This window comes from Heloderma suspectum, chromosome 9 (genome assembly GCF_057233095.1).
Source record: "Heloderma suspectum isolate Gila_16-S chromosome 9, 16-S_ref, whole genome shotgun sequence".
Lineage (NCBI taxonomy): Eukaryota > Metazoa > Chordata > Lepidosauria > Squamata > Helodermatidae > Heloderma > Heloderma suspectum.
The window spans coordinates 5,807,822-5,831,382 of NC_139466.1; the positions used below are offsets into that span (position 1 = coordinate 5,807,822).

The window sequence follows — 23,561 nt, forward strand, 5'->3', positions numbered from 1 at the left end:
GCGTGGAGCCTCATTTGGGAAAACCTCTATAGCTGAGGAATGTTTTTGGTGGGAACCCTCCCCCACTGTTCCATTGCGCATGTCTGAGTGGGTTCCTGTCTATCTCCTCAGTTCCTTTTCGACCACTGTCATGGCTGCCTCCTCGGGAACTTTATCTGCATTTTTTTGGACTTTAGTGCTGAGGTTTTTGTTCTTTCTTGTTTTTCTTGTTATCTAAAAAAATAAAAAATAAGGTAGTTAGTTCTTCTTAGGTCTTTGTATATATTTTTTTCTTGGCATGTGCTATTAAAAGCCTCCCTCAGAAAGTGCATCTGCTGTGGCAGCAAGTTACCTCCCTCTGACAGACATTCTTTATGCCTTCTTTGCCGCAGAGATGCCCACACTGTGGAAACTTGTCATTGCCGATGGTTTTCCAAAGAAGCCCGTAAAAATTGCTCAGACAGATTGAAAGCAATTTTGTGGAAAAGGGTGATGGAGGCAGTGGACTCTCCTACACCGGGTCGCTCTCTGATGCTATCTGCAGCTAAAAAGATCTCTAAAAAGGCAAAGCAGTCTAAGCCCATGCCAGAGACGAAGAAAAAGCAAAGGAAAGGAGGCTAAAATGACTCCTCCGAGAGCCTCGGAGTCAGAGATCCCTCCTCCTCTTCTAAATTCGTCGATTCAGACACTTTCGTCGATACTGACAGCAGCCCCTCCGATGGAACTATTATCTAAGGCCTCTGAAAGCGAGATCAGGGATGTCTCCCCCATCTAACACCAACTGGATTCTAGTCCTCAGGTTCGATGCTCCCATTCTCCCTTACCAAGCCTTCGAGACCAAGAATCGCAGTCACCGCACTACAGAAGATAGCAGTCATCTGCCTTCTCCAGAATTCCTGTCTCTCGGTATCGTTTCAGTGGCAGTACAGTATCAGGCTGGCCTGTGCCTCCCCCTAGGTCTTACAAATGTGATAATTGGAGACTGTGTAGGGACTATGACATGTACTACGATTGAACCATGTACTTGGGGGCGATTCCTCCTCAGTATGGACCTTTGGTGTCAGTTGCGCGCCCACCGGATAATGATGCCTTCTTTCCATCACCAGTGCCTCTGCGTTTGTCGTCCTTTGGAAAGTCTCGAGGCCAGATGGATCAACCTACTCCCGATCGTCCTTTCCTCCTGTGCAAGAGCATGGGGAACAACGAGCAACAATACACTGGGCGGAACTCTCCCAGAATTCTGTGGAGGTTCATCAGTCTGACTCTTCATCTTATTCCTCCATTCGTCCTTCAATTTCATCTCCAGATAAGGTTGTGAGTACTGTGGACAGAGCATCTCCTTCCAAAGACATGGGTGATTTTTTGGAACAGGTGCTAAGAATGGCACAGCCCCTAGGGATAGAGTTCCAACAGCCCACAGAACACATTCAGGATCCAGTCTTCGATGCTGTGTATACTGAGGCAGCAGTGCCAGTAGCGATTCCCTTTTTTCCCACTCTTCTACAAACTGTGAAACAAACTTGGAATGCCCTGTCATTGATGGCACCCACCTTGAAGCACCTTGAATTGATGTACAAGGTACAGGAAAAATACGCCTCCTTTCTTTTTTCTCACCGTGTCCGAATTCAGTCATTGTAGAGTCGGTTCAGGGTCGATCCCAGAAGTCTCATTCATCTCTGGTTGATAAGGAGGGACGTAGACTTGACCTTATGGGATGTAGACTGTATTCTTCTGTGGCTTTGGGACTTCGTGTGGCGAACTGTCGAGCCATGATGTCATGTTATCAATTATTTTTGTGGGAGAAGATGGATTCTTTATGTACTTACCTCCTGGAAGACCAGAGAGAGCTCGCCAGAATGTTTCAGGCGGAAGTAGTAAGACTCTTCAGACAACAAATAAATACCACCCATCATCAGGTGGATTGCAATGCAAAGTCCACGGTAGGCTCTGTTGTGCTACGACGTCATGCTTGGCTTCATTCAGCTAGACTAACACCGGAGGCCCGTTCTAGAGTTGAAGACTTACCTTTCAATGGAGAGGGATTATTTAATTCTAAAACGGATGATCAAATGGACTCTGTGCAAAAAGCAAGATCAATGGCAAAGAAGATGGGCATTGGACAACCACAACAGCAACAATCTTTCAGGCCAAGGTGTTGGTTTCGACAGCATCAACCGTTACTTTCAAAGGCAGGCTACAGATCATACCCCACGGTACCAGCCACAGCAACAACAACAGAGGAAGCAGTATTCTTGCTCCAGGTTTCATCAGTCCCATATGAAGTCTGACACTTCTTCCAAATGGCGTGTTTGACTTGGAACATCTCTTTGTCATTCCGCCTCCCTTTACTATGACTTTTGGCAACCGCTTATCTGTATTTTTCCCAGCTTGGCAGACAATAACATCAGTGCTGGCTACTGTTCGCCACAGATACAAAATCAAATTCAGTGTCCTCCCTCCAGTGGGAACCCTAAGAGTTACTGCTCTGTCGGAACTGTTACACCTCGAGACTGAACTCCTGCTTCGGAAGGGTGCAATTCAGTGCATCCCCCTCGAGCAAATAAACAAGAGTTTTTCCTCCCGATGTTTTACAGTTCCCAAAAGGGATGGAGGACTTTATCCAATCTTGGATCTGCAGCTCCTGAACAAGTTTATCCCACCCAGGAGATTCAGAATGACTACATTGACAATGATCCTTCCTCTCCTGAGAAAAGGCATCTGGTTTGCTGCAGTGGACCTCAAAGATGCTTATTTCCACATTGACATAGAAGAAGCACGTCAGAGATTCCTTTGTTTTGCGATTGGTTCCAACATGTTCCAATTTCAGGTGCTCCCCTTCGGGCTAATGACCACCCTGAGGGTGTTCACGAAATGCATGGTGGTAGTCTGCATATCTATATCTCAAAGGGATTGAAGTCTATTTGTATCTGGACAACTGGCTTCTAGTAGGCCCATCCAAGGAGTCTGTAGATCGTGCCATCATAGTTGTCCTGAATCTTTTAGATGCTCTGGGTCTATATCTCAAAAAGGAGAAGTTGACATTATCTCCCACTCACACTATACAATTCATTGGAGCGGGCTTAGATGCGAAGTCAGGGTGTGCATACCTCCCTCAGAAATGCTTGGATCAATTAATTACTCTGGCGTTGGCTTCAGCACATGTCATACAGTGCCTCTTTGGACACATGGCAGCAATTGTGTCGGTGGTGGAGTGGGTACATCTAAGAATGAGACCTTTACAGAACTGGTTTATTTGTGCCTTCCACAACGAGACCGATCCTCGTTGAACCCAACTGCTGATTCCACACCATGCTGCTTCCTCTCTTCACTGGTGGATGAGTCCAGTCAGTCTCAATCAAGGCATCCTGTTGGTTCAATCTCCTCTGTCTCGAGATCTCACAACAGACACCTTTCTCATCGTTTGGGGTGCCCATTGTGGACCATTGCAGATTCAAGGCCAATGGTTGAGAACAGAAAGGATGGCTCACGTCAATTTTCTGGAGTTATTAGAGGTATGGAAGGCCTTAAAAGCTTTTGTGAATTACCTACAGGGCAGACATGTCCAGATTTTAACAGACAACACTTCTGTTCTTTGGCACCTGAACAAGCAGGGTGGTACCCATTTGTGGGCCTCGCTACCAAGATCTATGATTGGATTGTACCGAGGGGCATCTGCTTGACAGTGATTCATATTGCTGGAGTAGACAGCACACTGGTAGATTCCCTCAGTTGAACTTACCAAGCCTCCCATGAATGGGAAATGTCTCCGATCATCCTACGTTGTCTATTTCGGAGATGGGGACAGCTGTCTGCAGACTCTTTCCTCCGTTTCCTCTGCTACCTAGAGTGATTGCGAAGATCAAGGAACAGAAGACCAACTGTCGACCGCGCTGTGGTGACCAAGACAGCCGTGGTTCATGATTCTATCCAATATGGCCAAAGGAAATTTTCTTCCACTTCTGCTCCTGCAGAATCTAATCTCATGGGATCGAGGATGGATCCGGCATCCGGACCTGGACACTCTGAAGCTCACCCTCTCACTAAGCAATTTCGACGTGGGCTACGGAATTTGGTTTCTCCAGTGAAGGATCTGGCTCCACAGTGGAATCTTTTGTTGGTACTGCAACGTTTGATGACAAAACCTTTTGAGCCTATGGCTACGATTGATATGTTTTTGTTGTTGTTCAGTCGTGTCCGACTCTTCGTGACCCCATGGACCATAGCATGCCAGGCCTTCCTGTCCTGCGCTCTCTCCCAGAGCGTGCTCAAGTCCATATTCATTGCATCGGTGATGCTACCTAGCCATCTCATCCTCTGCTGTCCCCTTCTCCTTTTGCCTTCAGTCTTTCCCAGCATCACGGTCTTTTCCAGAGAGTTTTCTCTTCACATTAGGTGGCCAAAATATTTGAGCTTCAGCTTCAGTATCTGTCCTTCCAATGAACACTCAGGGTTGATTTCCTTTAGGATGGACTGATATGACCTCCTTGCAGTCCAGGGGACTCGTAAGAATCTTCTCCAGCACCACAGTTCGAAAGCATCAATTCTTCGGCGCTCAGCCTTCCTTATAGTTTTTACTCTCCTGGAAAGTGGCATTCTCAGTAGCAATCACGTCATCTAGGAGAGCGTGTGAACTCTGTGCTCTCCATATCAATACGCCATTTACAGTGTTTCATAGAGAGAAGGTTGTCCTTCATCCTGACCTCACATTTCTTCCTAAAGTGGTTTCAGAATTTCACATCAATGGGTCTGTTGTGCTCCCTGCTTTTTTCCCATCACCATCTTCAGACTCGGAGAGACGTTTGCACAACCTTGATGTCTGAAGGGCCTTGGTGTTTTAGAAAGCGAGGACTGAATTGTTTCGGAAATCGAAAAGAATATTTGTATGCCATGCTGGTGTGAACAAGGGATTACCTGTATCAACTCAGAGGTTGGCTGCTTGGATAGTTGAGACCATCAAATTGACTTACCAGCTCATTGGCCAAGAGCCTCCTCATCGAATCCGAGCTCATTTGACCAGGGTTATTGCAACATGGACAACTTTTGGGAGAGGGGTGGCTTTAAACGACCAATGCAAGGCTGCAATGTGGTCTACCCTGTCGACATTTGTGAAGCATTATAAGTTGGACGTGAGTGCAAGATCGGATTACATGTTGGGAGAGTGGGTTTTTTTGTCCGTGTTACAGTAGGACACCTACCCTTCTCCAGTAAGTTGGCTTATCAATCACCCATATATGTGATGCACAGAGACCATGGAGAAGAAAGGCAGGTTGCTTACCTGCAACTGTAGTTCTTCAAGTGGTCATCTGTGCGTTCACACAACCAACCCACCGTCCCTGCTTTGGTGTCGATATGCTTTTTGATTTTGATACCGAGGGACCCTCGGATCCGAGACTAATTTTTTGCAGCCTCAAGGAACTGAGGAGATAAGTGGGAACCCACTTGGACAGGCACAATGGGATGGGGAAGAGTTCCTGCCAAAAATGTCCCTCAGCTATAGAAGTCTTCCCAAATGAGGATCTGCGCAGGTGCAGAGCCCATATATGTGAATGCACAGATGACCACTTGAAGAACTACAGTTACAGGTAAGCAACCTGCCTTCTTTAGTAAATAAATAAATTTGTCCTCTGGGCCGTACAGCATAGTCCACTTGCTGTCTCCTGATTCCCTGAGAGGAGATGGAAGCTGGCCCATTTCACATTTAAGTTGGACCTGCCGCTCCTTAGGACAGAACTCCGCATCACCCTCAAGGAAGGATGGCAGAGTTCCAGGGCTTCCATCACATCGCTGTCTCTAGAAAAATACACACACCCCACCGCTCCGATTAATGTATTTCTCCTCTGGATATACGATTGCCTCCTTATCACTGTCATCCACCCATACAGTGTTAACTGAAAGCAATTATGTACTCATATGTCCATTGTTATGTTTCAAAAACTGAAAAGAAAATCTTTGTAGAAAAGAAAAGATAATAAGGAAGTTTCCCTTTTTAAAAAAGGTGTCCATGTCATTGAGAAGGCTGGCAACTCCCTGAGACTTAATATTTCACCAGGCTATCACTGAGGCAGAGTTTCTTTGCTGACCAAATGCCTTATTTGGCGAGTGATGCTTGCAAGTTGGGGAGAGACCAAACAGCACTATAATTGTGTTTCATTCATTTGTTTCAGGGTGTGCCAGAAAATGAAAGGAGAAGTACCAAAGCAGAGAGTGCCTGGCTGTTCCGACTGTGGTACAACTTTGATCATAAGTATCCTTAATAAAAATGAGAATCCACTGTCCTTGGTCATGTATGACATTTTTGCCTCTTGGCCTATGCACCAGGGAGAGTAACAGCTGTTTCCCTGCATGATGGCAGGAGAGCATTCTGCTCTCTGAGATGCCTCTCCTGCTCAGCTGTGGATTCTTGTCTCTCATGCAACCAATTACACGGCACTGAGAGCCAAGAAGTACAGCGATACATTTCTTGTATTTGCAGTTGCTTAGAGGGACAGCCAGTTATTTTAGTTTCCTGGGAGCAAATATATTCTCCAAAAGTATAGTTCGTCACACAAGCCAATCCCCTCTCAGGTGGTCATGCTCTGGAATAGAATTCACACCGCTTAGCAGTTAATATTTTAGAGTAGTGGAACAAATGCCTGAAGAGAAACATATTACTAAAGTGCGAAATAATCTTTCCCTTCCCCTCACCCCTTGGAACTTTTGAAAATCCGAGCTCATTTGACCAGGGCTATTGCAACATGGACAGCTTTTGGGAGAGGGGTGGCTTTAAAGGACCTATGCAAGGCTGCAATGTGGTCTACCCTGTCGACAATTGTGAAGCATTATAAGTTGGAACTTTTGAAAACCACTTTCCTTAAAGTGAAACTGGACAAAACTGGTTACTACTGCTTAATTGAAATTTTTGTAGTGCTACTATGGGCCAGATGAAATTAGGAACATAGAAAGCTGCGTTATACTAAGTTAGATCCTTGGTCCATTTAGCTCAGTATTGTCAACGCTGACTAGCAGCAGCTCTCCAGGTTTCCAGGCAGGAGTTTTTCCTAGCCCTACCTGGAGATGCAGGGGATCAAACCTGGGACCTTCTGCATGCAAAGCAAGTCTTCCAGTGCTCAACCCTAGCCTCTCCCCATAATTGCTTAGTCTGGCCCCCATCCACTGCCAATTGGAATTGCTTGTTTTCATGTAGGCCTACCCAGGAATTCAGGTGAACTTCAGGGGTCTCAGTCTCAGTACTGTCTTGGCATATTTGTCGAGTGAGTGCAAGAAATGGAGCCTTTTCAGTGGCAGTACAATAACTCTGGAATGCTCTCTCAGTTGAAATCCATCAGGCTTCCTCTTTGTCACTCTCCCACCAAACTCTTGTTTCAGTGGGCTTTTATACAGTCAGGGCCAGAAATATTGGAACAAGGATAACTGTTTTGGCAGTTGGCGTCTGTACACCACCACACTGAAGCTGAAAGGAAACACACCTAGATGGGAGCGAAGTCAGGACTGTCAGCTGTAATTCAAGGGGTTTGACAAAAGTGGGGCACTAACCATCCAGGAAGTACAACCAGTGGCATACACACCCCCCCCATCGATGATGGCTCATAAGTAATGGAACGAATGACTGACAAGCAGCTGCATGGCCAGGTGTGGCCTGTTTTCTGGGTACCCCATGACCAGTCAAGCAGATAAAAGGCCTGGGTGTTACATTTACATTTCTGAGTGTTACATTTACATCTGTTCACTGGAACTCCCAACATGAGGTCCAAAGAAGTGTCCATGAGAGTGAAGGAGGCCATCATTAGGCTGAGGAAACAAACCCATCAGAGAGATAGCAGAAACATTGGGAGTGGCCAGTACAACAGTTTGGAACATCCTGAAAAAAGGAATTAATTGGTGAGCTCAGCAACAGCAAAAAGGCCTGGAAGACCACGGAAGACAACTAAGGTGGATGACTGCAGAATTCTGCTCATGGTGAAGAGGAACCCTTGCACAACATTTAGCCAGGTCAAGAACGCTCTTGCGGAAGTAGGCATGTCATTGTCAACATCTACAGTCAAGAGACGGCTTTATGAATGTAAATACAGAGGCTTCACAATAAGGTGCAAACCACTGGTAACGCTCAAGAACAGACAGGCCAGATTAGCCTTTGCCAGCAAACACCTAAAAAAGCCTGCCCAGTTCTGGAATAAGATTCTTTGGACTGATGAAACCAAGATTAACTTGTACCAGAATGATGGGAAGAGAAAAGTATGGAGAAGGACAGGAACAGCTCATGATCCAAAGCATACCACATCATCTGTCAAACATGGTGGAGGCAGTGTTATGGCATGGGCATGTATGGCTGCCAATGGAACTGGGTCACTGGTGTTTGCTGATAACCTGTCTGCTGATAAAAGCAGCAGGATGAATTCTGAAGTGTATAGGGCTATACTTTCTGCTCAGATTCAGCCGAATGCTGCCAGACTGATAGGACGCCGCTTCATCTTGCAGATGGATAATGACCCAAAACATACAGCAAAAGCTACCCAAGAGTTTCTCAAGGCAAAGAAGTGGGATGTTCTTCAATGCCCAAGTCAGTCACCTGATCTCCACCCAATAGAGCATGGTTTTCACTTACTGAAGACAAGACTGAAGGCAGAAAGACCCATAAACAAGCAACAGCTGAAGGCAGCTGCAGTAAAGGCCTGGCAAAGCATCTCGATGGAGGAAACTCGGCATTTGGTCGTGTCTATGGGTTCCCAGACTTCAGGCAGTCATTGACTGCAAAGGATTTTCATCCAGGTATTAACGGCGATCCTTAAGTTTGAAATGATGTTGGTTTGTTCCATTACTTATGGGCCACCAACGATTGGGGGGAGGGTGTATGCCACTGGCTGTCCTTCCTGGATGGTTAGTGCCCCACTTTTGTCAAACCCCTTGAATTACAGCTGGAAGTCCTGACTTTGCTCCCATCTGGGTGTGTTTCCTTTCAACTTCAATGTGGTGGTGTACAGAGGCCAACTGCCAAAACAGTTATCCTTGTTCCAATATTTCTGGCCCTGACTGTATGTAACACGTAGTTTAATTGCTGCTAGTTTTAATATGTAACATCTTTTAGACTTGCTGCAGTTAGTTTTTTTAGTGTTTGTATTATATGCCCTTTTGTTACTGCTTTAAGAAATTTTAAGTTGTATTTTTATGATTTTATATAATTTTATGGTTATGTTATATATAGCTCTGGGTACATTTAGTAGAAGAGTGGAATGTAAATATTTGTTCTTACGATTCATAGATAGCTTTAACGAAATGTCCAGTCCCTCCTTAAGAGCTCTCATCAAAATGTTTTATTCCTTAACAAACACCCTCCTCAGCTACCTGAAGCCTCTCTTAACACATAGTGGCCCTCCTCTTACAACTACACTTCCAAGCTGCTGTGGGCCCATTGCAAGGTGTTTGACTAGCCCACAGGCTTATGAAGTAAGTGCAGAACATCCTGAAAATGACAATGGGGTTCTTCCTCTGTTTGTGTATTTGTGTTTGCACAGCCACTGAAGTTGGTCCTGCAAAACAGTTACTCTGAACTGAGGTGCTGAACATCTTTCAGCCCAAGGGCCAAATTCCATTTTGGAGAGGCTATTGGAGCTTGCTTTCCAGCGGTGGGTGGGGCCAAAGGCAAAAGGGGTAGGGCCAAAATGTCAAAAACACCAGAATATCTTAGCTTAAAGTTCTTACTACCAGTAACAAAACTTTTGGAGAGGCATTTCAAGATTTTAATATTGGGGGGCAGGAGGGGGGGCTGCACAAAAGCCTGGAAACCACTAAATGATTGGTGATCAGGGGAAAGAGGATGAGGCCAAGTCCCCTTCTGGGGAACACCTGAGGGCCAGATTCAGACCCCAGGCCTGAGGTTCTGCACCCCTACTGGAAATGTGGGAGCTGCTTCTTCAACTGTGTAATAATTAGAAGATGTACTGCTTTTGAATTTCCAGACCAGGTTGACTTTCAGTCCGGGAAGAACTCTTTGTCAATACCTAGTAAACTGTCTTACCAATTACTAAGCTGCTTATGAGCATGTAAGAACAGTCTTGCTGCATCCATCCAAACTCTATCCAGTCTAGCATCCTGTTTCCATCAGTGGTCAGCCAAGATACCTCAGGAGGCTTATATGATGGTGATGGCCATCTCCCTATTGATTATCCCAGCCATCTGGTACTTCTTCTGAACATGGAGGTTCCATTTAGCTATAGCTAATAACCTTTGAAAGACCTATTCTCCAGAAATGTGTTACATTTTCATAGGATTCCTGACCTTCAAATAATTTGGACCACAGCTCCCATCAGCCCCAGTCAGCTTGGGAGTTGTAGCTGAGAAGCATCTGGAGGGCCCCAGGTTGGGGAAGGCTAGTAGACAATTTCTTTTGCATTTTGTGTTCTTAAAGCCTAAACATATTTGCAAGACACTTGTGAAGCAGGTCTTTAGCCCCATTTTACAGGTATAACTGAGACAGGGAAGAGAGTCTGTCTTGGTGAAGACTACTCAGTGACTTAGTGGGATTTGGACCTAATCATCCTGGGTCCAAATCTCATGGAACATGACCAGGTTGCAGAATTTTCTTGTCCTCTTGGGCCATTGGTGCTTTTATGGATTTCCCTTTCTTGCTTAGCCCCTTAAAAGTATTGCAGGTGTCTCGTTAGCATATTCACCGTTTAATAAAATAGCTCTTCCTTTTTATTCAGAACCAGGAGCAGCTGAAAGATGACGATTCAGATCTTATTTTGAACGATGGAGACATCAGTTTGACATACGGGGATTCCACAGTGAACACAGATTCTTTGACATCTGGTACATCTAGAAGGGTGGCAGGAAATGGTTCTGAAGATGCCCTGGACCAGGAGCTTGGCTTTGGAGACCATGAACTTGTCATACGGGGTACACGCCTAGTTCTCCCCATGGATGACTCGGAACCTCCCTCAAATGTAGTAGATAATGCTAGACATGGTCCAGCGTAAGATCTGTAGCTTGATTTGGCTGACAGTCAAAATCGTATCAAATCCACATACGATCATGAAGAAAAATGTACTACCTACAACAAAAATCTACTGCATGTCTCAGAATGTCTAAGCTGTATAAATATGTATTTATTTATATGGTATCAGGAAAATATAACTATCCATATGAGACAACTTGTGAAGAGCAAGCTGTCAATTTCGTAAGTTTAAAAAACACATGTTGTTTAAAAACAACACACATGGACTGCACTGTGTAGCAGTGGAACTGTTTTAGAACAAAATTCTGCTATGGTGGGGAGCGGGGGAAGAGAAGAGAATGGGATGAAAATCTGCTTTTCTGTTGGTTTTCATAACTGAACATTTATCTGAGAGCAGAAAATAGGTGCTGGAGAAGATTGGCTAGTTTGCTGTGCCTATTCCAGGTGAATGACCAGTGTTTTAGTTACCCATGAGAATGGCTTTAGAGGATGACTGTTTTAGAATCTTGAAATTTTATTTTGAAGTACAACAGTAGGGTTTGATAGAATAGATCTGGACAAAATTATCCTGCCTCTATCTTTAGGCTTCTAAAGCAATGATCATCACTTATGGTCAGTTACTAAGAAGCTGTGATGGTAATGCAGTACTTATATCAAATTGTCACTTAGTAAATTGTGGATGGCTTGTTAACAGGAGCAATTCGCAACCCTTTTCCAGTTTGCATGAGAGGGAGTCATTTTAAGGCCAGAGGTGATTCTTATGAAATCAGTCCCTTTGAATTTGTATGTACTTTGAGGGTGGGTATTTTTAATTTTGTTTTAATTTCTCTTGCCTTATCCCATAGGATCAGGTTCAGGTTCTGAGTTATGCAGCGGTCAAAGCTGGCAATGTTTGATTTCTCACATAGAGGATTAAGCAGTGTTTCTAGAGCAGGTAAGGACAGTATAAAGATGTTGCTGGGTTCCTTTTTAGTATCTAGTCAAGTGGCTGTGCCTTTCTGGTATGTAATGTTTTCCTTCTTATTGTGTAGCTGCTATGAAGACCACTTGAAGTTAATAGTCTGGTACAGTTCCATGCTACATCATGGAGTCCAGCTGTGTGAATAGCACATGCGGAGATTTGAGACTCTACATGCAGGTTTTAGAAGAGGCATTTTAGAATATTAGGTGGTACTGAAAGGGAGTTGTCTGTCCATCCATCCTGTATAGTTGCACTTTTCTTTGGTAACTCCTTCGCATGCTTGTGTGTCTATAAAGAAAAAGACTTTGTTTTTTGTTTACTGTTAAATGAGAAACATTTTGTATGCTGCCATAGTTTCTTAACATTTTTTTTTTTGCCTAAGGAAGAGCACTGAACAACTTGCTGATACTACACTTGGTGTAATCAGCTTTATCCTGCAATGACGATCTTCTTCTGATGGTGCAGTGGGTGGTTTTGAGAAGTGGAGAATTCTGAATGTCATGTTTTCTTCAGAGAAAACAGTACCGTATGAAACCTTTCCATGTACAGTTCTTATTTTTCCTTTCAGCCATAACCATTGATGGATCTTCTCACAGGTAGTTCCTGTAGGGCTATTACTAATGTAACATAATGCTCTAGAGAACGTAGAACCCAATGTGGATCTGGACGGGCATCATCTTTAGGAAGCAGTACCGCTGCTCCTATGATTATGCTTCAGATTTTTGGGCTGTTCATTATTTTTCCAGTGAAAGGTTCCAACCCCTAATGCCTGTGCACAGATTGGATGGCCATGGACATAATGCCTTCAGATAAAGGTGTTCTAGTCTGGTTCACTAGTTTCTCCATTTTGTTAAGAGGTGGAGCAGGTGAGAGCCTGCAGCTTGTTCCAAGTTGAGATTTCTCCCCAGAAAGTAACAGATCTTCTGCTTCTCATCTTTTCAAGAATAGGGCCTTAGCTTCATTTGGATTTCATCAGAGGGTTATTGTCCCAGCCTTTCTAGGGCTCAGTAGGACTGGGGGAACACTAAGAGGTGTAATACTAGATGGGGAATTGTTATATTACAGCCAAGAAAACAAATTACCTTTTCTTTTTCTTAAAAAGGTTTTATGTTCTCAGGTCTGAATTACATGCCTTAAGTATACTTCAGTGCAATTTTCTGTGACCACAAGATCATAGGTTCTTCCCCTCCTGAGACTTAGGCATTCTGGCAACAGCCAGCCAAGAGTGCTTCCTTTGCCAGCTCCGTTCAGATGAAGGGAAATTTCTCAAGAATAACCCCAATTTGGTTTTTGGTTGTTGTTGGTTTGTTTGTTTCTTACATGAGAGAAGCAGGACCTCCATTGCACCCAGGAAATGCCAGTTTATGTTGTTGTTGCAGGAATTTGTTTAGTACCATTATGTCTTTTCTTTTTCCTGCTATGCAGGAATTCCATGGAGTGTGTATGTGCGTGTGTGTGTTTTATATAATGTCTGTATCTTAATGTCAGATGTTAAAATAATAATAGGAAAATGTTCATGTGTTAACATTTTTACATCACTTCCACATTGATGATTTATTTTGTTTGAGGCTTTTCCAAACAAGAAATAATGATACCCCCCCTTCTTTAAACCATGTGTACCTGATGGGCGGTAGTCAGGTTTACAAATGATCCCCATCTCATACTGTAGAATGCTGTCAAGCTAACATACTTGACAACTCTGCTTGTAGTTAAAAAGCATATACTACTCTTCTGTTTTTTTCCTTAATTGGAAGACTGCATATATCCAGTGTGTCTGCTGGATTATATTGTTGGGCCTTGTTCATGCAAACATTTTTGTAGACCATATGCAAGGGCAGCAGTTCTGGCTCACCCTGGCCTCCTACCTTTCCCGGAGCAGAAAATAACACAAGACCTAATGCAGTACTGTGTTTGTCTGTATCTGATATCTCAGTGTGTTGTCCATAGTTGATCAAAAGAGGGATATAGATGGGCTCAGGGGGATCCTGGATACAGGTGAATCCAATACAGTGTCAGGTCATACTTTGCAGTCTAGCTCAGAAGAGGAGGGTGAAAGTTGTTCAAAGCCGAAGGCGCCCTTCATTTCATACTGGCTGCAAAAGTGTTCTTATGAACAGCCCCTCAGTTGTTTCTGCTTTGTTCTCAGTAGCAGTCATGGGAAAACTAGATGACCCCTGTAAGGTGGTGGGAACAGAGTTGCAAATTATCATTTGTTCAAATAGAGGCAGTCTGTTAAAGTGCTGCATTTGGGGATATACTTTTCCTGGTGCAAGTAGCAACATGCCCATGCTGGGGATGGGGTATAGATCTCTTCCTATAAAAGTCAAGCAGATGTGTCCCTGGAGTGTTATGGAGCAGCCATCTTGTATTGGTGCTCCTCCAGAGGCACTTCCCCAAATGGTAACAATTGAATGTACTTAATTCCCCTTGGAGTGTTCCTTTTCTTGACCTATAATTTAAGAACTATCAGCATTGTTTCTGTAACTTCAATTATGAAAAAGGATTTTGTATACATCCACAGGAATTGCTCCAGGAGCCTTCTGTGTTTATCCCCCCCACCCCACCCCAGTTCTACCAGATGGAGCATCTCTGCTAAGTTGATATTCCATTTCTTAGCCATCTCTCTCTTTATATAAATGTAGTCCCCGTGTTGGTTTCATAGGTTTGCTGATTGGCATGTTGAAGTCAACAAACTGCTGCAGTTCTTGACTTCTAATGCCAGTGATGATTTTAACTGCTTATTGATTTAATATAATATTCTGTTTGTCAGGGTGATTGTTTTGGTCCCAGATTTTAATGCATGTGAATAATAAAGGGAGCCTTTTAGCACTGGAACTAATTAAATACATCTACTGCAGTCACCCAAGAGTCATCCATGATTTGCCAGAAATAGCTAACAAATTATTTACTGATTACTTTGATGTTGCAGCACAGCATTCTTTGTGCTTAATTTCTCCAAGGGGTCTTTGCACCCATAGTTCTTAATGACCTCAAATGCAGGTGTGGGAATTTATTACCTCCCAAGTCCAGGTATGGGCCCTTGTAAGTAGTGTCAGCCCCGGGGCTATAAACTTGATAAAGATTTAGGATAATCCTTCTCTTGAAGCAGTCTGTTCTGTAAATTGAACAGACATCTTTTTCTGCATCAAACGACACTGTAGGTCAAGTTCTGGTTTACTCTACTTACTGTAGCAATTGTCTGTTTTATGGTATTAACTGCTATAGTTGTGTTGTTCTTGTAATTATATACTTAAGCATAATTGCACCTTTTTTGGTTTATGATGACTAAATCTTTTATTGTTACATGCACTGTGAAAAAAAGAATCATGGGCCTATAAAACAAGTTTGTTTCTTTAAGTTTTGTGTGTCTGTGTTTCCTTAATCCACAAGAAAATATGTGTGTTTCTAAATTAATTTATTTCCTACCCAGTGGCTTCTGAGAGGTCTTGAACGTAAAATAAAAATAATCCTCCCCTTTTATAATGCAGTTGTTAATCTTGCACACAAGAAAAAGTGAAGCAGTTCAAAGTGCAAAAGAAAAATAGGGTTTTAAGCTATAATAAATTCACATTAAGATACTGTACAATAATAATGCAAATATTTACTAATACAAATATAAATAAAATAATCTTCATTAACCATAATGACTTGCCAAGGAGTTTTTGACCATACTGTCTTTCTCAGGGGCTTATATTAATTAAATTAATAAATAAAATAGCTTTAGAAAGGAGCCAAGAGTTCTACTGATTCTGTGTGGCAGCTGATACATCCTGAGGTCTAGGATTAATTACTTTAAAACATTCTGATCGAAAGCTGTTTGTCATATTACAATTAGTTCATTGTATTTATAATTTGCACTGTACATTTGTTATACAGTATTTTTATTTACTGTAGTTTAAATAGATTTTACACTCTAGCTTTCCCCCCTTTGTACTCTAATGCAGCTGTTAATGGCACAGAAGCTTTTACTAGAGCAGTCCCAATAAAGATCTGAGTGGGCAAATTTGCAGTTTTACTAGAAGCATGTTCTTTGCTCTCATGCAGCAGCCTGGTGCACTTCTACAACATCAACCCCATATGCAAAAATCTGGTTCCAGATGCCTCTTGCTAGACTGGGGCAATTGTATCTAGCAATCTGTGGTGTTTTTTTAATCAATTTTTATTGTGAGTTTTAAGAAAACAAATAACAAAACCAAAAAAATTACAAATATAACAACATATTCTAGAATCCTCAGTTTCAAATATTACAATATTCAAGGGAGAAAAAAAGAGAAAGAATAGGTTACACATAAACTTCAGTAAAAGCAGACCAGATATCTAAATATGAATCCATTTGCAAGTTATGCCTGTATACCACTCTTTCAAATGTTGCTAATGTTGTTAAGTCTTCAATCCATTGCGTTATAGGTGGTGAGCTTTTATCCTTCCAGTATCGTAGTATCAGTAGTTTGGCAACCAAAAGGGCGTGAAGGATCCATCTAGCAATATGTTATCTGGAGCAGCTGCTTGGGTTTATTCTCCGCCTCAGAGCATCACTGAGGTGTGTGGCCTAGAAGCGAAGGAAGCATCTAGACAGTGTTACTCCAATAAAAGAGGTGAGGAAAAATGTGTGATGACCTGCATTTCATAGCATCAAGTGTATAATGTAAACAGCAGTAATGCAGGCTTCTAGCAAGTCATATCCAGAGGCTAGAGAACAATTGTAGAAATAAAACCTGTCAAGCACAGTAAGAAATGCTAGAGTTGGAAGGGGCTTCTTTGGCACTGATCGTGCTTCAGTCCAGTGTTGGCATGCCACCTATGAAGAGGGACAGGACTGTAGTTGACTGCAACCTAGTCTTATAGATAAGTTTCCAAAAGTTGCTAGCCTGAAAAAAAGAATTTACTAGCCTGCTGAAGAGCGGCAGAGGAGAGATGGTGAGCTGTATGTATGTATGTATGTATGTATTACATTCATATCCCACCTTTTTCCCTCCTGCAACGAACCAAAGGTTGTTTACGTGGTGGTCCTCCTCCTCCCCCTCCCCCTCCTCCTCCCCACGTTATCCTCACAACAACCCTGTGAGGTAGGTCAGGCTGAAAGTCAGTGACTGGCCCAAAGTCACTTAGTGAGCTTCATGGCCAAGTGGGGACTAGAACCTAGATCTCCCAAGTCCTAGTCTTGCGCTCTCACCACTATACCACACTGGCTGTTATTGCTGGGCATGGAGGAGGGGGCTTTCCTCCTCATACATCCTGCTTGGTTTCTATGCTGGGTGCAAAGGAGAGATGGCGCCCACTCGCTCACTTGTATGTAACTCCTGGTCACTTAAGACTGTTGATTTTAAAAGCTTATATTCTGCTTTTTTCCACCAGGCAGACTTAAATCAGCTCACAAAATACATATCTTAAAAAAAGATCACCAGTGTACCAAAAATGTTTTTTTTAAATACACCATATAAAATAAACATATGAAAGCAGCATAACAGTCAGTGTAAGAGAACCATATAAGGGAACAGCATTAAAGAGATCAAACAAAAAGACATTCTGCCAAAAGCCTTCGTTTAACAACCACGCTTTAGGTGCCGAAAGGAATATAATGTCGGGCTGTGATGAATCTCACTTAGAATAGTGTTCCATAGAGTGGGTGTCAGTACCAAAAATGCTTTGCTCCCAGTATCCAGACTAGTACGTAACTTCAAGGCAGTTAGAACATCTGAGGATTAAGGAAGGCTTATACAGAGACACTCCCCCAGTGCTTCTTGTATCTGCCACGAGGAGCTCCAAGTGACAACAGCAGCAGCCCAGGTTAAGAAGCCCCACCCTGTTAAGGACTAACATCTGGCTGTTAGGACAATCTTTTTCAGGCTGTGGTCACTCTCCTCTGAGACCTCCTGTGGCCCAAAGATTCAGAAGCAGGGTGGTATTTGGAACAATAGGTGGGCTGAAAGTAGATCTCCAGATGTTTTAGACTTCCAACTCTCAGCAATCCTGAGTATTAGCCATGCTGGCAAAGGCTTCTGGGATGTGAAGTCCAAAACATCTGGAGATATACCTTCTGCCCTCCCTGTCATAAAGATTAACAGCTCGGAGGGATTCTTCACCTCTGAAAACAAATGTACAGGGTTTTAAAAATATATATATTTGGAGCATATACACCCCAGTCCTGAAGTAGCAAACTTCCACCACTTATACTATTAAGAGCTGAAGAATCTTGTCAGGATCAGGCCCTTCTGAAAGTAGAGCTTTTAAATTCTTGGTCAAATATTTAGACAGGAGCGTCTATAAACAGGAGTTTTTGTATTCAGTCAAGCTTTTCCAAGAAATTCCAGCCCAGTTTCTCCCTTCGTTGTCTTAAGAAAGTGCCAAACTGTTTCGCAAAATGGAGCTGCTGCCGACAATTAGAAGTTGCCATATATGGTCGCAGTCTCCTAACTTGGTCTAGTTCACCAAAATGTGTGTGTGTCGTTTTCACTTTTAAGGTGATGTGTGAACATTTCTGCTCCTTCCCCTTTTGCCTAAGTGCCTGGGAATGTAGAAAGCAAAATATTACAACTCATAAGTCAAAAATCTGTTTGCTTGACATGTTAGCTTTATTAGTGGCAGCAGGCTGTTTCCTCTCTTGTTGAGGTGCATTAGTGCAGAACCTAAAGCAGCCAGAATCTGTTGGTGTAGTGAACACAAAGGCGTAAATAGCTCTCAGCTTTATAACAGGCTTGCCACAGCTGTGCTACTCCGGGAGGCAGTGGGGTGGGAAGGCTGGCACCCCCAGAGTAGTTATTTCCTTCTTCTCCCTTCCACTTCAGCCTTTGGCTCTGGTTATCTCTGTAAAGCAGGGCTAGGCAACCTGGTGCCCTCCAGATGTTTTGGACTACAACTCCCCATAATCCCTTATCGTTGGCCATGCTGGCTGGAGCTGTTGAGAGTTGCAGTCGGAAACATCGGGAGGCTGCCAGGTTGCCCACGCCTGGTGTGAAAGGTTGCCAGTGTTTTTAGTGGCTTTGCTTTTCTGACTTGGACAGAATTCTGGTGAAGTTCTCCCCATCTCCATCTCTGTGCCAGAAAAAGTGCCATGTGCATGCTGGTTGTGAGACCAAGGAGACACCAGTCCACTCAACCTGTCCCATTCTTCCATGCTCCTTTCCAGCCCCTAGAACACAGCTTGGTGAGTGCATTGGAACCTGCCCTCCTTCCCCTTCTGCATCAGGGACAGGGGAGAGTCCATAGTTCTGCAGCGGAGCACATGCTTTGCAGGTTGAAGGGCTCTGGTTGAACCACTAGCTTCGCAGGTTTAAAACAGATCTCAAGTCACTGGTGCTATGAAAGACCTCAGACTTCCTTGGGAAAAAGTTCCACAACAGGCTCCGCAGCTGAAAGGGGCCTCTCCCCAAAAGCCACCTGCCTCAGAAGAGAAGACTGAGGGGAGGTAGGATAGCGCTCTTCCAAGTCCTTGAAAGGTTGTCGCAGAGAGGAAAGCCAGGATCTCTTCTCCATCATCCCAGAGTGCAGGACACGGAATCATGGGCTCAAGTGACAGGGAGCCAGTTTCCGGCTGAACATCAGAAAAAACTTCCTGACTGTTAGAGCAATACAACGATGGAACCAATTCCCTAGGGAGGTGGTGGGCTCTCCCACACTGGAGGCGTTCAAGATGAGGCTGGACAGCCACCTGTTGGATTCCTGCACTGAGCATGGGGTTGGACCCGTTGGTCTTGTAGGCCCCTTCCAACCCTACTATTCTATTATTCATTTTAGATGAAGATGCAGAAGTTCTTCATGTACAGATGGAGGGGGGAACCTGTGACCCTACAGATGTTGCATTCCAGCTCCCATAATCTCTGATGACTGGCCATGCTGGCTGGAGCTGATGGGAGTTGGGGGACCAACAACAACGAGAAGGCCAGCAGTTTCCCACCCTTAGTACTGAGTGTAGGATAAGATATTCTTGCAATTTTCCACATGCCAACCTGTCTAGGGCTTTGAATTGTGCTTAGAAATGGGTCAGAAGCCAGTGGAGCTCTTTAAGCGTTGGTGAGGTGTGTTCTCAACCTCTGGTCCCCTGTTAGTAGCCTAGTGGCTGTATTTTGAACTAACTGAAGTTTCTGCACAGTCTTCAAAGGCAGCCCCAAGTACAATGTATTGCAGTAGTCTAACCTGGAGGTTATCAGAGCATGGATAACCACATATGGGATGCTCCGCCATGTTGGATCATGAGATGTTTACCCCAGACCTCCTGGTTTATGTGTATCTGGGCTAGACTGCCTGCTACTAGGAGCCCTCCTTTTCCTTTTCTTGCAGTGCTTATCAAGTTCTTTGATTCTTTGCACACCACATGGCCCTTCTCTCAGTCTCATGGCCAGTGCATGACTCCACATATCCTTGTAATAATATGCTGTATGGAGTTTGGTATGACTGCTAGTGATAATGAGTGGGGAGGGGGGAAGGAAGTACTTGCACTGTGTTTTTTCACTCCCTTTTAGGCAAAGACGCTTTGCATTGCTGCTCCTTTTAACCACACTATCATAAAAACCTAAGATTTCCTTGCCCTTACTCCCCAAGAGAGGCTGATTTAAAGCAGGGCTGGGCAGGAGGTAGATCTGATGTCCAGTAGATTGGCAAGTTTTTCTGACTCCAAATTGTCTAACCATAGCAACCACTGAAAAACTTTCCCAGCCTCTAAATCAGGTGGTCAGGGTCAGCATCAAGGGTAGGCATGGCTGGGCACCTGCCAAAGACCCACACCCCAGCAGGGGCCTACTGACAAGAGCCCCCTGCAGTTGCCCCTCTTCACCATGCAACTTACTTTATCCCTTGCCTTTTGCTGTGGCCCAAACAAAGGAGATGGTAAGGAGGAGGAGCAGAAGATGTCAGAGGTGCCACTGCCTCCTTGCTCTCTGCCTCTCAAGCAAGCACCTGTTAGCCATGATGAGAGAGAGGACACAGAGCAAGAGCAGCTCGAGACAATGGCGATGAGAAGGGAGACGCACTGAGGGAAGGGGGCCCATGGAAGGTGTCTTGCCCAAAGACACTCAGAAACCTGGAGCAGGCGCTGTAAGTGGCTGAAAAAGAACACGGGGGGGGGGGGCAATCGAGTTGTGGGGGGTGTTTGAAAGGACTTCTGAGTCTTGTTCTGGTACTGATCACAAATTACTGGGCTGAGCATATGCTCAGAGCACCTTGTTCCTTAATTCTTCATATGTACCCACCCACCTGAGCCATGGTTTTCAAATTCAGAATGTGCAATGAACTGACACTTTTAGCTGAAAGGAGAAAGGGCAGGGCCTTTGGGAATGGCATTGCCAGCCTTCTGTACCTCTAGAAAAGCTCTTTCACCTGTCATTTGTAAATGAACAAGTGTTTACAAAGACACAATAAGGAAGACACTACCTCTGGTTGGGAAAGGGGGTTACCCACCCCGTACCATGGAAATGTCTTGCTACTATACTGCGAACGCCTTATATGCATAAGATAACAGCTTCTCTGATTTTCCTCTGTCGGCTGGGTGTGACTTTATGGCAGCTACATAATCTATTTAAGTGTGAACTTGAATCTCTGCCTTTTAATTTTGTGTGCCCTGATGGTTCTTGGGAAGGAAGCCAACACCTCCACGTCTAGCACTGAGGAGCTTGTTAATAACTTTCCAGGTGAAAATTGTCACTTTCTTCTGAATCCTGAAACTCTGCTTTGCAGAGGACAACTGAAACCCTCCCTCCATTTTCAACATTTCCAAATAAAGCGTTTTCCCCTTGCAGCTGCTTCTTCAGTGACTAATGCAGTGAGATCCTCTTCCAAGGCTCAATGCTTATACTTCATTCTTGTTCGGATAACAAGCCAACTCTTCAATTGTCTCCATTTTCATTATACTTGCCAGGAAAAGATATACACAATACAAAAAAAGTTGTTATATTTCTCACTGGGCACTGCAGGGCTCAACGCTCTCTCAACAGATTTAAAGCGAGGCAAGCTTTCCCCAAAACTGGCATATTCCAGTCTGGAATTCAATTAACTGTTAAAAAGCAGGGTGGAGGAGTTAGTTTGCTTGCTAATCTGTCACTAAGAAAATATTTTCCACTTAGAATGAAAAGCCAGTTCTCATCTGGGATATTATAATCTTAGGGCAGCCTTCCCCAACCTGGTGCCCTCCAGATGTTTTGGATTTCAACTCCCATCAGCCCTAGCAAGCATGGTCAGGAATGCTGGGATTTGTAGTCCAAAACATCTAGGGAGCACCAGGTTGGGGAAGGCTGTCTTAGGGTGCTTCCAGGTGAAGCTTTTATTGTGCAATTGCACTGCCTCAATCACAGAAGTTTATCAGGGGGTCGGGATGTGGTGGTCTTCTATTTGTAATACTCTGGTGTCCTCCCACTGCTGTGTCTGTTTTTTTTCTCTTACCAGAATAAAAAATGTTAAGGAAAACCAACAGAATAGCTGCACATTGCCCTCCATCCAGAAGCATCCTTAGTTCACAATTTCCCGAGGGGATTCTTCTGAATTAAATTTGGAGTGACATTAGGTATAAAAGGTTTGGCTGTAAGAAGAAAGGGCCTTAGCTCAGGGGTAGTGCCATGCTTTGGACATAGTGGATCCCAAGTTAAATTCCCAGTATTGCCAGTTAAAATAGCCAGGTAGCAGAAAGATCTCTCTGCCTGAGACTCTACAGGGTTGTTTTTAGTACTGGGCTTGATGGGCCAACGGGTTTACTATGTCCATATGTAAGAATCACCTGGACTTGGCAGAACTGACCTGCTTATTCTTTCATGAGTTCTGGGTGTAGTTTCTCTGAGAGCCGATAATTCAGAAAGAGTCTTTCAGTGATCCATGTATACACATGGCAGAGACATAATAAAATGTTCCCATCCCAGAGGAGGCTGGTTGGAAGGAGGTGAAACAGAGCTGCCACTCATGCAGGAGACAACAGGCAGCCTCATAAAAGAAAGATGGTAACTGCGTTGAGTGTCTGCATCAGGAATCATTGAAAGCTCCAATCACCCCAAGCAGCGGTACAGTAATCTGGCTGTCCAGTGGAGGCTGGTTGGAAGAAGGCCAGACTGTGCAGAGAGGTGGGTGGTCAACCTCTGGCGTGTGTGGGTTCTTTGGGCTATCAGTGGCTACCAGTCATGCTGGCTATACGCTACCACCAGAATCAGACACAGCATACCTCTGAATACCAGTCACTGGGGTACAATAGTGGGACAGGACACTTGCCCTCGTGTCCTGCTTTGGGGCTTCCCAGAGGCATTTGGCTGGTACTATGAGAAACAGGACGCTGGTCTGGATAGGCCTTTGGTCTGATCCAGCAGGGCTCATATGTTCTTACGTCTAGTGCTGGCTCCAGGTTACTGAGAGCCTTTGGGCAAGACGTCCTTAATGGGCCCCCCTCCCTCAGTGAGTCCACCTTCTCACCAGCATTGTCCCCAGCTGCTATTGCTTCTCCGCTTTCTCATCATGGCTATCGCTTGCTTGCTTGACGGGCAGAGAGCAAGTAGGTCATGGCATCTACAGGTCCTCCTTCTCACCACCACTGTTGTCTGGGCCAGAGTGAGTGGCAGGGGAACAAGCAGGTTGCAGTGGAGAAGAGGAGGAGCAACGCCAGGGAGCTCTTGTCAGTGGGCCCCTGCTGTGGTGTGGGCCCTTGGCAGGTGCCCAAGCATGCCTACTCTTGACGCTGGCCCTACTCATGCAGTAAAAGGC

The 23,561-nt window shown here is 44.3% G+C and overlaps 1 protein-coding gene across 1 annotated transcript in view; it reads left to right on the top strand.

The window, feature by feature from the left end:
- SLC9A6 (solute carrier family 9 member A6) overlaps nt 1-15,369 on the top strand; it is a 46,105-nt gene extending 30,736 nt beyond the window's left edge. The window contains exons 14-16 of the mRNA XM_084813599.1: nt 6,144-6,223; nt 9,315-9,420; nt 10,680-15,369. Of these exons, the coding sequence (XP_084669725.1) occupies nt 6,144-6,223; nt 9,315-9,420; nt 10,680-10,952 (459 nt within the window). The 3' untranslated portion in view covers nt 10,953-15,369. The remainder of the gene's footprint in view (nt 1-6,143; nt 6,224-9,314; nt 9,421-10,679) is intronic.
- The last annotated feature ends 8,192 nt before the right edge of the window (nt 15,370-23,561 follow it).